Below are 15,572 nucleotides of genomic sequence, written 5' to 3' on the forward strand. Positions count from 1 at the left end.
CACTCTTGTGATTTTTGAAGCGTAAATACAATCGTGCTTACCTCTTCTACAAAAGCCTTTCCCCTCAGCGTGACCTGATCTATTAACGACACGCTTCAAAATTCACAAGCAGGGTTTATACCGATGTATTTTATTATTATAGAACAAAACGTGAAAATCTCTTAAACTTGTGTTAACCAGACCTTATTTCAGGCATCGAACCAAAAACCTATTCAAAAAACCCATTGACATTCAGTCGAGGGAACCCGAAGTGCAGAAATGCACTTTCCGGGTTTTAGGAATCATTCCTGCAGCACTCTATGCTATAAGTGGCACCACTCCTTGGCGGTCAAGTGGTCAAATTGTCATGAAATTGTAGCTTCTCATACAGCATGACCTTTCATCCTGCAAATATCCCCACACATTTAAAAAAGAAACATGTTGGGTTTTTATTAGCTACATTCTAATGTTTTGCTGAACTTTTTGCTTTTGTATTTTGCTCCCATTACATTTAGCTTTCTTTTTTTACAATCTGTATTACGGGCCTTCTTCATGTAGGCCTATAATATAAAAAATATATAATGTAAAAATTATATAAAATGCATTTTTCCACATGGATTACAGTAACATAAAGTAAAATTGAATTGAATGTAGCACAACATCCACAGGAATAATAAAATAAAATAAACTTCCACCATTTCCATTTCACTTGCTTGGCCAACTGTTAAAGAATCTGTGCTTAGTAAGGGTTGTTGCACACAGTAAAATTATTTCATGGAAATCTTGAAGCTTGTCACATTTTGACAGGCTTACCCGTCATACCAGGATGGCTGACATCCAATGTATGCATCGCCTTCTGGGTTTCATCCCTGCTCCCGGACATATTTTAAGAATATAAATATAATTGCATGTGATAGACGGAGTGCTAATAAATAAAAAATGTTTAATTATGACAGTATAACTTATTCCCTTTGCTCTGTAGTCGGTTGGTGCTGTGGTACACTCAAGCTTGTTGAATTACCTCAAGCTTAGCTGTACTTGGGATAGAAGCTTTACCTGAAGCAGTCTGTGTCCACCACCTGTGAAAAGTGATCATAAAAGCATAAGAAAAAGGAGAAGAGCAAGATGAAGAGAAAGAGAAAGAAAAACACCAGCACAATCAGGGATAGGGGTTCAGAACCTAAGAAGGAGCTGACAACAAGAAAACCCAAAAAATACCACAGAAAGTATGAAAATATAAAGGATTTGAAACACTCTTTTCAAAAGACATTCAAAATGTACCTTTTCATCCATTGATTTGTTGGAGACAACCGAGCAAGGTAGCGACACACGGAACAGCCCAAACCACGCAGCCTCTCCGGTTGCCCTGGGTAACGCCAATCGTGTACAACAATGGAGGTCACTGCAAGTTGTCCTTTCTCACCTTGAAGTCTTAGCCTCTTTCTTTGTCATTTGTTTCTATTTTTTTGTTTCACTTTTTGGAGGTGGTCAGACTCATCAGAGCAAATCACAGATCCTTACAAGGATCTAGCAATCCTACCCTTCCGACTTAACCTTACCTCTTCCAAACTGTTGTGGAGATCCCTTTAGTTGCGTAGTCAGGTTAACTCTCACTCTGCACTTATGAAGACATAACTGAGGGAGAGCAGCACATGCAGACAAGATAATTACGACCAATTAACGGAAATGTCAAATTATGCGCGCTGTTTGGGCTTCAACCGGGAGGCAGGAACATAAAAAATGTTAACTAGAAAATGGATTGCTAACTAGTTTATTTTTAGTAATCCATGAATTACTAAAATCGATTTACATATTAATTATCCAAATTAGTAATCCAAAGGAGAATTTGCTTAAATTGGATGATTATAAAGAATCAATTAATACTAATTATGATTACATAATATAATGAGTAAGAATGAATTTACTCAATTAATTATAATGACATACTTAAGTATATTAATTTACTTCCGTATAATTTAATAATAATAAAAAAATGGAATCAATAGAAATCACCAACACATCCATCCTTCCATTTTATTGCATCCTTCTTTACGTCCGACGGCGGATGAGTCCTCGGTCATGACGTCAGAATCGAGGACGTGGAGGTGACGTAGCAGCCGCTGGGACTCGACCGAGGTCCATTTTGGAATGTGTCGCCGTCAGCACGACGCGCACAGAGAGATTCCATGGAAGGGAATCAGGGAAACTTGAAGACAATTATCGTTGTTTATTTTAATGTGTATATTTATTTACTTAACATTAATTAATGGTTAAAAAACCGAAACACTTAAAAGCAGAATGAGTACAAATGATTATCACGAAATACATTTCTATACGTATAAGTTTCTATAAGTTTCTATAAGTTTCTATATACATTTTCTATAAGTTTCTATGCATTTTAGAGCATTTTGGGGTGTGTTAGAGCGGAATCTGACTGAAAAGAGGTTCGAAGTTTTGTTTTTATTCGGTTGCAGGGCATTCTGGGAGGTGTAGTCTTTTCAAAGTGGACCGTACCAACCAGTGCTCCATGATTGTAAAACAATATAACAAAGAAGAAGACACGCACCGGCTCTAACCCCCCCCCGACCCCGAATCGAACGGTGAAGTGAGTTCACCGTGCACGCGTTGTAGAGCGTAAACGAAGCATTTCACGAAGGTCCCTCGTTATTTATCAAACTCTCAGCCCGCCCCCCCCCCCCCCCACCCCCCCACCCCCCCACCCCCAGCTCGCCGCTAAAATGGCCGCGTCCGCGTCCGAGCGCCCTCTTGCGCGGTGGGATTACGACTGACAGCACCAAGGAGCCGAGCGTCCGTCTGCAGAACGTCCGTTAAACCCCGAAGTAAGTACGGCTTCTCTCCGCGTCCCGTGGCGGCGGCGGCGGCGGCGGCGGACCGCTGCGTTGCGGACGCTTTTCAAGTTTTCATCCGCGGCCACTCGAGGCGGCGCCGCGACGCGCGCCACGTGGCCGTGCGAGGGGTGAAGTTCGCGCGGCTGTCAAAGTTGGTTGGCGGGCAACAGATGGTTCGGGCGCGTTTCCAGCCGTCGCCGTCGAACCCGCTCTGTTGCACGGTCCGTCGAGCACCGGGGCAAAGGGGGCCACCGGTCGACACCATTGACACTACTGTGCTGTTTAATGTCTGCTGCGCGACCGGTGGTTCTCAACCGGTGGTCCAGGGACACCCCCCCCCCCTCTCCCGGGGCCCTCAAAGGGGTTCCGCGGGGATTCATAGTTAAACGTCAACACTAGTGAACTCGCCGCCATTGGAAATTACACAATAACGAGTGTTTTTTTTCACCCTGTTTTGACCGTGTCGACAGCTACGCTGTCTCGTTAAAAAAATCTCGAGGTTCGAGTCCCAGAAACGAAGTCGTATCAAACGTGCTCCGCGTTTTACTGTGTATTTGGGGGCGGTCTTCGAGGGGGGGTCCTTGCCATGAAACCGGTTGACGATCTCTGTCCTAGAATTATGCTAAAAGCAAGTCAGCAACACGTCCAGGCTATCGAGTTGCCAGTTTTCTATTGTTTTGTTCTGTTTTGGGGGGGGCGGTTGTTAATTTATTTTTACATTTGTTCCATTTTCTAGACACACTCGGCCCCGGTACTGGGAATTTTCACCAGTCATGGGAGTTGTTTTGACTGTGGGTTTCAGAGGCCCATTGTGAACCTAATCTGATTTTTTTTTTTTTCATTAAACCTGCTGTGCCCTGCTAAGAGCACTCCCAATTATATAGTTCTTTCTTTTTTTTTGATGACTAAACGGTCTTTTGACATTTTCACAGTGGAATTTGAGTATTTTGCGCCTTCCTTTTGCTTTTAAGACCACTCTGACATGAAGTGTAAATCTTTGTTTTCCCTTGAGCTTTAACGATCACATCCTTTATCCCTCCCAAAGTGTTCCGTTCTAACTCCACATGGAACTAATGGCTCTAGTTTCTACCTGTTGCTTCTCTCATTCTCTGCTCATATAGCTGTCGCAAGATTAAGTGTAGGTGACACTGCTTTATTTGAGCAATGGATGAGGCTAGGCCAAACCCCAGCAATGGAGGAACACCTCAGATTGCTATACCAGTGCACCAGGGTAGCGGCCCGGCTCTGGAGAGAGGGAGCCTGAATCCGAACGCCCCCAAGTTTGGAAGGAGGAGACGTACGCGCTCGTCCCAGTCCGAGAACCAGGGCTCCGGTGCTGAAGACGAGTGGATGGGTGGCTCTGTGGGGTCCGCCAACTCTTATGGCCAAAGTCCAGTCCTGGGCGGTGGCAGTAGCGGGATGCTTTCCTCGTCTCCAAGGAGCCCGGGGAGCAGAGGCTCCTATGTCGTCCGTGCCGGGCCCTCACGTCCAAAACAACCCAATGGCAGGCAGCAGAACATCCCCCGCAAGGATTCCCCGTCCCGCCCTGTGACCACTGCCAAGTCCCCCGGTACAGCCCGGCGGCAGGCTAGCAGGGGCCGCAACCGTACCTCTTCCGAGACCGAGCGCGGGGGTAAGGGCAGCAGGGGGCCCGCCCACCGGAAGCGGGGCCTCTCGGAGACCGAATGCCGACCCAAATGGGACAAGTATGACACCTCCCGCACTCGGGGATTTGGAGAGCTGCATCGTTTTAATTTGTTTACAGCTGGTTTACTTTTTAATTTGTCCTCTTTTATTTGTGTCTGTGTTGTGTTCTTTATTTTTGCTCTGTAATTGCGCTTACAGGAGTGTTGGTTTGATTATTTACAATTTTGGTCCGGTATGTTAATAATTATGGGAGAGCACTTTAGATAAGGGCTGGTTGGTCTACAAAAATAACCTGTATTAAGTCAGATTCAGCGCGGCCATGCATTATGCAACAGAGAGCACACAGGGCCCTGACTCTTATCAGAATTGACATTTATATGTGGGGGTGAAACTCTGCGACAACCAAAGGGGGGTGCTGTGGGGGGCAGCCGACCTTTTGTTCAATAATCCAGGGTTTGCACACAAGGCAACTCTGTTTCACTGAACAAGGATTTAGCGCCTGCCTGTGTTCTGCAGTGAAATACATAATCGTTGAACGTGAAAGGGAGGAAGTCACCTTATTGTCTTTTAAACCCTCCCTAGCTTATTTTGCACTAACTGGTGTAGCCAAACCAATGCCTGAGATTACTCCATGTGACTGATTTTAAATGTTTGCAAGTCCATTTGTCATGCTTTGATTTTATTTTATTTTTTTTCCTGGTTCCCAATACAATGGTGTCTGACGCTCTGCATGTGGTTTGAATCGTCACCTGTTCCAAAAATCATCCGCATCCAATTAAGCTTGGTCCTTCGCTTACATTGCTTTCGTTAATTGCTCTGGCTGTTAATGATTTAATGGAACATTGGTGCAATCAGAGATTCTGTAAAACAATGATTTTTGTATTGTAAGATTAGTAATGGTGGTTCCTTACTGAATTTCCCCGGTCCTGGCAGCACCAACATGAGTGGAGTGCAGTGCCTCGCCGCAGAGACCATCTGGTTCGACAAGCAGCGCTACGATGATGCTGAAACGCGCTTCTATGAGGGACCCAATGGCCCCTCCATACAGGTAAGACGCACGTCAAACTCGACTACAACTTTTACGCCATTTCGTTGGCGGGTATAATTTGACACGCACCGCGAACAAACGAAAGTTGCATGGTTTTACTTATTTGAGAAGATAATTGATAACTTTATGCAATACATTTCTTGGTGGGGGTCCTCTTTACAGAAATGGGCACTTCAGTTGCACACACACGACTTCAGACTCTTCCTCAAAAGACTTAAGACTCGACCCAGACTCAGGATTTGGGACTTGTGTGTCGCCAGCGCCGATGATGTGTGTCGCTTCTCTGTCATTTACTTCCTGGTGAAATCGCATGCGCTGTTTATTTTATTGGATAGTCCTCGCGTTTGGCAAACCATGTGGCTTTGATGTCACAATGAGTGTCAGATTCAGCCATTCAGAAGCTTGATTATTATCCACCTCAGTCCACCAATCAGGAGAGATTCTTGGACGGATCCAATCAGCTTCAAGCCATGTGCAGCTTTTGGATTGTGTTGGCGCTCGTCCAAAGTAAAAAGTTTTGCCAGGTTCTTTGTGTTTTTTTGCATGATGGTTGCAAATAATTGTCTAAGTCCAAGTGGAGATGAAGATTAAAGACTTTCTGCACCAGCGTTGGAAATTATTTTTGCAGAAAGAGGCAATGCATAAAGAGGCCATGAGGTGCCCCTCATGGCCTCTTTCTGCAAAAATAAGAGATCCGGAGATTGAGCCGAGCCCGATCAGTGAGTGCTTTGTGACGCAAACGCAGAGAGTGCTACAAAAACTTGGCAAATATTTGTACACCGTAGAGACTTGAAGTGACTTGTGTTATAATAAGGGTTATTGGTCTGTTTTCATTCCATGTCTTTCGATCTGTTTGTTCTTCTATCTTTTTTGTTTTTTCCTCTATTAAAAAAAATGTCATTCCGTCAAAGTATTCTCATCTGATATGTCTGTCTATGATCAAGGAGAAATTATAGAGAAAAGAGTTTTAAAGTACTTGTTTTCATGCACACTTGCCTATACTGTATGTTGACGTTACAGGAAACAATTCAACTTTAAACGTATAAAGTAAAGCTTTTGTTGTATTTTTCCATGTACCTTAATGTATAATATTATTTAAAGCTTCATACATACTCTCCTTATCGACACATTAATTTGAATAACTCATTAACTCAGATATGCAGAGAGAGACTTAGAAATAGCTCTGTAGTATTCTAAGAACACTTGACATGCAGCAGATAGAACGCTTATTACCACCATAAGACACTTGACCCCCAATACTTGAGACTTGACTCGGACTTCCAGGAAATGACTTGTGAGCATCTCTGCCTCTCGTTTGCCGTGCACTGTTACCATAAAGTGTCATTGTATGCAGGGCGCTGTTTGAGCTGACGTTGCGCTGTTAGCAGCTGCACAGGACCCAGCGTCTGTCACTCACTGGCTCGTTTGCTTTCAGCAGCTGTTGCGTCATTGTCAGGTCACTGTGTCCAGCGGCTCGCAGCAACCGCATGCACGGCAGATAAGCCTCTTGACCTAAAAGTAGCTCAGCTGCGGGAGGCTGACACAAGGGGTCCAAGCGGTTTTGCAGCTGTCCTGTCTGTTTGGTTTCGTCGTACTGTCTCTGGCTCCAGTGGCTGTCAGCGATCCTATACAGATCGGGGGAATGAAAGTTTAGCGAACTGCTCATGTCAAAAGTTATACTTGAATAATTGTTGAATATTTTGTACACGCACTGTGACATGTAATGGCTGTTCTAAATAACCCCCGTTGTCGGCATGAATTGTGAACAGCGTTTTTAAAAGTCCAATTGGTTCTTTTTAATGCTTATGATGCGCTTCAAATATGAAATGTGCTTTCATCAGACTAAAATATTTGACTCTTAAACCATACACTTTGGGTTCCAATTGCTTTTCTACCAAATTCTGAAATGGATCGGTCATTCCTCGTCTGACACTCCCTTAGCTTCACCAGGTACTTCTACATTCCTCCCATCATAAAGAGAAGACTGTCAAGAACTTGCTATTACAGAACTTCAAAGCTTTAAACCTTTCGGTTCAACTGGCATGCATTTGTAATATCAGTGTGTCTGTGTGCGCACTTATTTTCTAGCTTGCTTTTGTCTTTGGCATGCATTCTTTCTGCCCCCCCCCCCTCGCGCTGCTCTACTTCATCCCTGCTGTACCCCCGACACGCCCGCAGGAAACCGAAGCTAGTGCCATCCTGCAGGAAATTGCTAAATCCCGCCAGAATATCCAGCAGTGCCTAGACGGAGTGAGTACTGTACTGAAACAACCACAGGCCCACCCCCGCTAGTGGCAGTACTGCACCCTCTCGTGTCCGTGTACCAGCCCTAAAATGGGGGAATAACAGCTGGGAGATTAAAAATGGATCAAAATAAAACTTTATCAATAAATAGGAAACTTGGCATTTTGTATTAATCAGGGCTGTCTTTTCAGAAGTTGGTGGCGTACTTAATGATTCATCCCCTGAAACAGCAGTTGAGCAAGTGATACAAGGGCGTCCCATCCTTTGTCCATTCACAAAAGGCCTTTATAGCCTTGAGTGCTGTAGACTCTGCTTATTCATCCCTTTCCTCTTCACCTGCGCTTGCCTGCTTCCTCTGATCACATTCACACTTTGTCACTATCAAGGAAATCATTTTATTTTTGATCAGACTATGTAACGGGGACTTTTTTTTTTAATTTTTTTTCTGCTACTAGGAGTTTCGATTCATGTATTCACATGTTTTGCATTTCAAATTCCATACAGAATGTGGCTCCATTTATGTATCGCCTCTGGTGACCCTGGTTCTTCCTTGTCTGCTTTTTGGACTTTGTTTCCAAATTAGTTTGGATCCTACTTCCTCTGGTCTTATGATATAATATTGCAACATCCCATAATATTGCAACATCCCATAAGAGATGCTATCCTCACATCTCCTTCCTGTATCCGAGCATATACATGTTGAGCTTCAGAGTATCTGCCTACAACCTTCCTTTTTCTGCTGTTTTCCTTCTTATTCCTCCCTCCCCTTCTAACCTGGGCCCAAATGGGTGCAGGCGAAGACGGCATTGCAGCCTGCCAAAGCGCGTCCGCAGAAACGGCAGCACAGGAATGTAAGTCTTCCCCACGACATGCTCGTCAGGGCCCCAGTAATGTGGCGAGGCCAAGGAAAAACACTTGACCTGGTGTGTGCTGTGTGTCGTCCCCCCCATTGCTGCCATGAGGGTGAAACTGGCACTGCGGCCTCTCCTGACATCCCTGTACTGCCTCATCCCATCATAAAGAATCAGCATCGCACTGCTGCAAGCTGATCTTAAAGGAAAGGTGTGCTGTTTTTTCAACCCAGCGCATATTAAAATTAGATTGTTGGTTTCCATCATTTGTAACTGTTGAGAAACATGCCACTATGAAGCCCCTCACTTTGGTTGAATGCCGTCACCGGGGTAAATTCTGAAGCAACCAAAAGGTAAATCTTGCATAGCAACTCTTATCGCCACTCGTGTCTTTAAGTAACAGTAATATCACATTTTATCTAGAGCTACTTGTTGCAAGTGTCACAGTACATCCAGGGCGTAATATTTGTTATTTGCAGGTTGACAGTAAGAATCGGCGCAACATCAACGTTTCTAGTCTCCGTCATTAGCGCGGATGGAACCCCAAGCTGAAGTGCAAAAGTCAATAAAACCTCCTTTAAAATGCTGGGTTTGCATGTGTTTTGTCTGGTGTAACATAAAAACTGACTAGAATGTGACAAACTAGAGGTGGGATGTTTAATATTAATGCTGCAGCAGAGTAGGTTTCTCAATAGTAAAGTGTTCAAGGTTTTGTTCTGAACAGTTATAAATGATGGGAACTAACATTTTAGGCCTGGGTTGGAAAATGCCGAACCTATCCTTGAATGACTTGTAAATGATGGGGCTGCATGATGAGCACGAAAATGATAATCCTGTCTATTGAGTGATTTTGTGTGATCCTGTTTTAAAACCTAATTTGAGGGACAATAAAAACCGCCTATTTTTGTCACTTGCATCGACATTGCCATGGTTTTCTTTTTTTTTTTTTGTGTTTTTGTATCGCTAATATGCTTGCAATTGAAGCAAATGGTGTCTAGAACTGATTTTATTTTTATTTAATCTGCATTTTATGTTTGTACTGCATCTGTATGGTGTGTGTGTGTGTGTGTGTGTGTGTGTGTGTGTGTGTGTGTGTGTGTGTGTGTGTGTGTGTGTGTGTGTGTGTGTGTGTGTGTGTGTGTGTGTGTGTGTGTGTGTGTGTGTGTGTGTGTGTGTGAAATCATTTTTTCATAGATGTTCTGTAACTGGTGTGGGGTTGTGGTGTATCCGAATCATCCCTTTGCATGTCACTGAAGTCATTTCATCAGTTCCACTTGACCATCAGTGATTTCACCACTTTTATTATTTTGACTTTTATTTTATTTATTTTTTTTGGGCTTGCCTCTTCAATTTGAATTGAAATAGTCAACGTGGAAAATGCACATGCCACTCACACGCTTCTGTGATGGTTTTATCAGAAAAAATTTGACTCAGTCGTTTCATCCACAGTCCTCAAATGCGGGTGGAGACCATGAGTTAATATCACGCATGAAGAGTCTGGAGCTGGAGAACCAGGGTCTACATAAAGGTGTGTGTGTGTGTGTGTGTTCTTGTCTCCTCGCTACAGTGAGCTCTATGTGGTACTGATACTCGTGCCCCCTCTCCTCTGTGCTTTAGTGGTGGAAGACATGAGGGCAGCCCTGCAGAAGCTGGAGTCCAGAGTGGCCGTGCTGGAGAAAAGCCCTGCTACCGGAACCGTTCCATGCGCCAAAGTACGTCAGGAGTCATTTTTCTCAATCGTGCTACGAGCTTCACTACACGTTTTTTTTTTTTTTTTTTTGTTTTTTTTTTTAAGTTTGTTTACAAAACAGCGGAACACCCAACTGTCTCCCACGCCCGACCGGCTGGAAAAATCTGAGCTTTGCACTTCTAGAACTGTATTGATCAAGTTATCATGGTCACTGAGCATACAAAGCAAAGTGTGTTTATTTAAGTTATAGCCGTGTTTACATACATTATGTGCAACTTGTATATGTATGCATACATGCATAAGTTCCTACTTCTTATCAGGGTGTGAATTGAGATGTTTGTCACTTGCTGTGACACCAAATATCCTTCTGGGGATGAATGAAGTATCTGTTTATCCTTGTTGGTTGTTTCAGGCTGCCCCAGTCCAACAGGCGAAGGTAGAAAACGGTGACGACGACGACGACGATGATGACGACAACGATGACATAGACCTGTTCGGCAGCGATGAAGAGGCGGACGCCGCGGCGGAGCGCCTCAAAGAGAAGCGCCTGGAAGAGTACGCAGCCAAGAAGGCCAAAAAGCCAGCGCTCATCGCCAAATCCTCCATCTTGTTGGATGTTAAACCCGTACGTATCCTTCCCTACCGTGAACCCTCACTTTCTCCTTGGAAGATGAATGACCTGTCTTTCAATAAACGTGACTCCTCCTCCTTCACCCCCCGTCCGGTGGCTCCTCCAGTGGGACGACGAGACCGACATGGCCAAGCTGGAGGAGTGTGTGCGCTCGGTGGAGGCGGACGGGCTGCTCTGGGGCGCGTCCAAGCTGCTGCCCGTCGGCTACGGCATCAAGAAGCTGCAGATCAACTGCGTCGTGGAGGACGACAAGGTCGGCACGGACATGCTGGAGGAGGAGATCACCAAGTTCGAGGATTACGTGAGTAACCACCGTGGGCCACGGTCACTCTCAAAGAAATCCACACGAGGGGTTAGATTTTCAAACTTGTTTCCCCAGCCTGAAATGTTGAAGGAGCCTGCCGGTGCCGGGTTACACATTATACAGGACCCCTGACCGTTTTCCTGATGATGGCTTTGCATCTTTCGATCACCTTTTTAATATTCTCTATTTTCGGATTTTGGTTCGTTTGAACAATATGGTGAGAAACATCCTGGTCCCACTGGCAACTATGGTAGAGCATAGTTTGTTCAGAGGTACATCATTTTACCGTATTTGTTAAGGCAATGGAGCCTCGTCCTTTGACAAAAGTGTAATGTTATTGGTGACACTGGTATGACACTTTTTGAACTATAAATGACCTTTGTAAAGTATTAACTGTAAATGTAATGTTTTTAAAATTGAGTAACTTATTTAATAAACACACAAGGAAATTGATGCAAATTGTTTGATTTATAACTTTTTTTTTTTTTTTGTTCCCTTCTTGACATCTCAGGTTCAGAGTGTGGACGTTGCTGCCTTCAACAAGATCTAAGCTTCATCTCTCCTTCCCCTTCCCCGCTCCACCAAAGTGTTGCTGCTGCTCGGTTTGCATGGGTGTCAATAAAACCCAGCACAAACATCTGGTTTCGTTAGTCATTTATTTTAAAGGGAAATGTACAAAATATTGAGATTGTGGCATCTTGGAGAAGTGTTAATACAGTGGTAATGCAATCAATATGAGCCATTAAAAGAGCACAGCCTCAACGTAGAGCCTAAGCCGACCCAAAACCCTGGGTAGAGGGGCTGGGTGAAGGTAGTTTGGAACTTGTGCAGCAGGGTCATCGCGTGGGAAACGTTGTAAAAAGCCAGAGTGCCGGCCCGGAAGTCCAGATACAGGCCCACCCTTGCAGAGCAGGGAGCGGACACGGCCACCGTGTGCCTGTCGTGCTGGAAGGTACAGGACGAGCGAGAGCAGTCCAGGCTCCAGGACTTGGAGTTGTGTCCCAGCTTGCACTCGCTGCCTCCCCCGTTCCTCCCGATGCCTTTGTAGCAGACTCCGATGGAGACCCCCCCAGCTCCGCTCCACTCCACCTCCCAGTAGCAGCGCCCGGCCATGCCCGCCCGACTCAGCACCTGGGCCCATCTGGTGAAGCGGTCGGGGTGGTCCGGGTAGACCTGGGGCTCAGACCGCGTAGACACCGCTTGCCACCCGTCGAAGAGGAGCAGGTAGGGATTGGCCGTGTTGGGATCCAGGGCAATGTTGTTGTAATCTGGACACGGCGGATAAATATGGTGACTTTAGGCTCATGAAGGCAACTGTAGAAACCCGTAAAAACAGCGTGATTCCTCAGATGTGGATGCTCACATTGTAAAAAATCCTCTCTGGTCCTTGGCTCTGCGCTGTGCAGTAGGTCTATATCTTTCGCTGTCAGCGGAAATAAATAGTGATCACACGAATGCAATAAACTAATATTTTGCTCCGTAAATGATGTATAGTGCCGAGGCACAGGCTACCTTTTACATTTTCTACATTGGTCCCTTGGCAGGCTTCCTTTAGCGAAAATGCTGCGGACAAAGAGAAGTAAAGAGTTAAATTTGTACGCATTCTGTGATGGTTGTCACCAAGTAAAACCAACTCAACTCATTGCATGTGCACAGAGGACAGCATACCCTTGTCTGAAACCCGGGTGAGTTCTCTCTCACACACTTCCTCGAGTCGGTCTTTAAGATCAGCCAGCGCTCCCCTTGTGGTTTTGTACATTGTGTATAGAAGAACATTGGTGTCTGGCAGATCCACACTTTTCGAAGAGAAATGTAATAACTTGCAGTTCTACAGTAGTGAAAGGGACAGCAAAGCCTTAATGTTGGTTAGAGAACTTATAAGAATGCCCTTTTAAAAACAGACGCGCACCAAGTCATTCATCAATCGAGGTAGATATATTTGAGACGCCGATGGGGTTTTCGGAATCCTCAATTCGATCGAGGAGCTATCAAGAGCGCATCCTCAGCCCGGCCCACCCGGCGACCGCCCGTTTTCCGCACCTGAAGGAAACGGGCGTGGTCCTCGGTGCGCGAGAGCTGCTCGAGCTGGACGTCCCGCCGCTGCAGCTCAGCGACGTCCCTCTCCACGCTCCTCAGCGTCTCCTCGGCCTGACGGACGGACCTCCTCTCCTGCGCCCTCAGCAGCTCCCTCACCTCGGCGCGCTGCCTCTCGACCAGGCGGGCGAGCCGGGAGAAGCTCCTCTCGCTCTCGTCGATCGCCGCTTCCGTGGAGTGCTGCGGGGAATATCGGCCACAATGTCAACGCTGCAGGTTTCTTGCGGTTCGGTTCTGTTGTACACTGGTACAGTGGCAGCGCTCACCCGGACGCACTTCACGAGGTATTTCAGCTCCTTCTCGACTCCTTTCAACTTCTGTATCGACTTCAGGGAGGCGTGTTCCAACTCTTTCTGGGGGAGAATCAAAGGTTTGCCTTTAAAAGACTCGGGTTTATCACAGCCGAAACCTTGGGACGCTGGACTAACTTCAAATCCAGAAGTTGCATCTCTGATTGTAGGGTTAAATATTCAACCAAATCTGAAATTCCAAAACTTTAATTGAATATAATAATGTGATGACTTATTTTCATGCATTTCATCATTACCATTTGATGGCGTAGTAATGTGAAGCTCTTTGCGTTGCACATTGTGTATAAAAGGTGCTCTATAAATAGATATTATTACTAGAGCTGAGAAGAGGGTTTTAACAGCAGTGTGGTTGAAAGGCTGTCAGTAGGGGGTTTTGAAACACTGGTTTTATGAACCAATCCACTTTATTGGATTACAGATATTACCGATTTCACCCGATGTCTGAGGAGGAGGAATAAAACGGACAAAAAGTGTTGGTAAACATTAAAAGAGTCAACACCTTATGTTCCCCACTGATTTACGACAATAAACGTATTTTAAGTAAATTTCAATGTCCTTGACAACTGTTATTTGAATGTGCATTATCACTTGAAAAAAACAAAGCTTTAATTTGAAAATATTGACTCCATGACAAAAGTGGCGAAGCTCCATCCACGGTACCTGCTGTGCCGCCCTCTCCTCCGCCACGGACACCGTGTCGTGGCCGCGGTGCGTTTCCTTCGCGCACCGGGCGCACACGCAGCGCAGGTCGGTGCGGCAGTACACCCTCAGCCGCCTGTCGTGGAGCGGGCACAGCCGGTCCCCGGGCGGATCCGGGACCCAGGTCAGCCCGTGGGCCCTTCCTTCAAAACGCTGCTCGTGGACCCGCAGGTGGAACTCGCAGTAGGACTCCGCGCAGACCCCGCAGGTTCTGACAGCTCGGGCCTTCCTTCCAGTGCAGACCCCGCACCGGACCGCCAACTCTCCCCGCCTCCTCTCCTCCGCCTCCTCCTCCTCCTCCTCCTCCTCCACCCGGGGCCTCGCCGCGGGGGCCCGGTCCTGGAACTGCTCCACCACCTCGGACAGGACCGTGTTCCTGCTCAGCGCCGGTCGGGGGTCGAACAGCTGCCGGCACTGCGGGCAGCTGTAGTGGCCCCTGCGCTTGGTCCGGGTCCAGTAGTCCTCGATGCAGGCCAGGCAGTAGCTGTGTCCGCAGGGGATGGTCACCGGGTCCCGCAGCACATCCAGACACACCGGGCAGCTGAACTGCTCCTGCTCCACCGAGATACTGGTCGGCGCAGCCATTTCGACGGGGGTGCCGGAGCAGGAACTCGGAGGGAGCGAGGGAAAGTGCAAACGTGGGCGTGGCCAGCAGGTGAGTCAGGTGTCACCTAGGGGATCAGCCAATCAGAAGCCGCGACCGCACAATCGGTTGTATTTACCAGGATAACGTCCAAAAGTACGGAAGAGGGTTAGGGCAGAAAAAATTTAAAAATAGTTCACAAGATTAAGGTCAATTTTTGAGAACAAACTGTTTTTTTAAGTTTGTTATTTATTCTATATTGCCATTTTTGTTTATTGCAAAAAATATATTTTATTGGCTATTTGTTGTGCTGTGTTGCTGTCTACCACCTTTTTGATGCATTCTCTTCAAAGTTGAAGAAAAATAGTATCTTTATGATTAAAACCAATTCCAAACAATAGTCGAACCAGTTCATCCACTGAATTGGTAGTGGAGGTCTGCAAACTCAGCCAGATATAGAGGTTTTTTACTTTGTTCACAAAATAAAATCTATCGAACTATCGAAGCAAATTATTTTTTATTTTCTCTCGCCAACCCAAATTACATGGGTTTTTTTTACCTATCTTGAATTCTCTGCCCTAAAACTAAGGTGTGTGTATTCCTATTCAATCCATTTCCCAGATCTACAGTCAAACACAATAG

The 15,572-nt window shown here is 45.8% G+C and overlaps 2 protein-coding genes across 5 annotated transcripts; one reads left to right on the forward strand and one right to left on the reverse strand.

Annotated features, from left to right (window-relative positions):
- The first annotated feature begins 2,692 nt into the window (after positions 1 to 2,692).
- On the forward strand, positions 2,693 to 11,880 carry LOC307238168 (elongation factor 1-delta-like). Of its 4 annotated transcripts, XM_080011055.1 has the most exons (10): positions 2,703 to 2,819; positions 3,950 to 4,534; positions 5,409 to 5,523; positions 7,702 to 7,773; positions 8,562 to 8,618; positions 10,068 to 10,146; positions 10,236 to 10,330; positions 10,721 to 10,933; positions 11,046 to 11,240; positions 11,755 to 11,880. In XM_080011055.1, the coding sequence occupies exons 2-10, from the start codon at positions 3,993 to 3,995 to the stop codon at positions 11,791 to 11,793; spliced, it is 1,407 nt and encodes a 468-aa protein (XP_079867181.1). In that variant the 5' UTR covers positions 2,703 to 2,819; positions 3,950 to 3,992; the 3' UTR covers positions 11,794 to 11,880. The 4 variants fall into 4 exon arrangements, with proteins under 4 accessions (XP_079867184.1, XP_079867181.1, XP_079867182.1 ...); XM_080011058.1 differs by lacking the exon at positions 3,950 to 4,534 and having other exon boundaries at positions 2,693 to 2,819; XM_080011056.1 differs by lacking the exon at positions 7,702 to 7,773.
- Positions 11,881 to 11,921: 41 nt separating this feature from the next.
- Positions 11,922 to 14,932, reverse strand: LOC307237661 (E3 ubiquitin/ISG15 ligase TRIM25-like; the record flags this gene model as incomplete). The annotated part of the gene is made up of 7 exons (XM_080010421.1): positions 11,922 to 12,511; positions 12,607 to 12,666; positions 12,756 to 12,806; positions 12,912 to 13,071; positions 13,284 to 13,517; positions 13,604 to 13,690; positions 14,309 to 14,932. 7 exons carry the CDS (start codon positions 14,930 to 14,932, stop codon positions 11,973 to 11,975), a joined length of 1,755 nt encoding a protein of 584 aa, XP_079866547.1. The 3' UTR covers positions 11,922 to 11,972.
- Positions 14,933 to 15,572: the final 640 nt, after the last annotated feature.

Source organism: Zeus faber, assembly GCF_960531495.2.
Source record: "Zeus faber genome assembly, chromosome: 12".
NCBI classification, from domain to species: Eukaryota; Metazoa; Chordata; class Actinopteri; order Zeiformes; family Zeidae; genus Zeus; species Zeus faber.

Excerpts from the sequence above, each read along its gene's own strand:
- LOC307238168 (XM_080011055.1), top strand. The coding sequence starts at position 3,993 with ATGGATGAGGCTAGGCCAAACCCCAGCAATGGAGGAACACCTCAGATT. Across the intron at positions 4,535-5,408 it reads TGCCGACCCAAATGGGACAA|CACCAACATGAGTGGAGTGC; the intron begins GTATGACACCTC and ends CGGTCCTGGCAG. Across the intron at positions 10,934-11,045 it reads TCTTGTTGGATGTTAAACCC|TGGGACGACGAGACCGACAT; the intron begins GTACGTATCCTT and ends TGGCTCCTCCAG.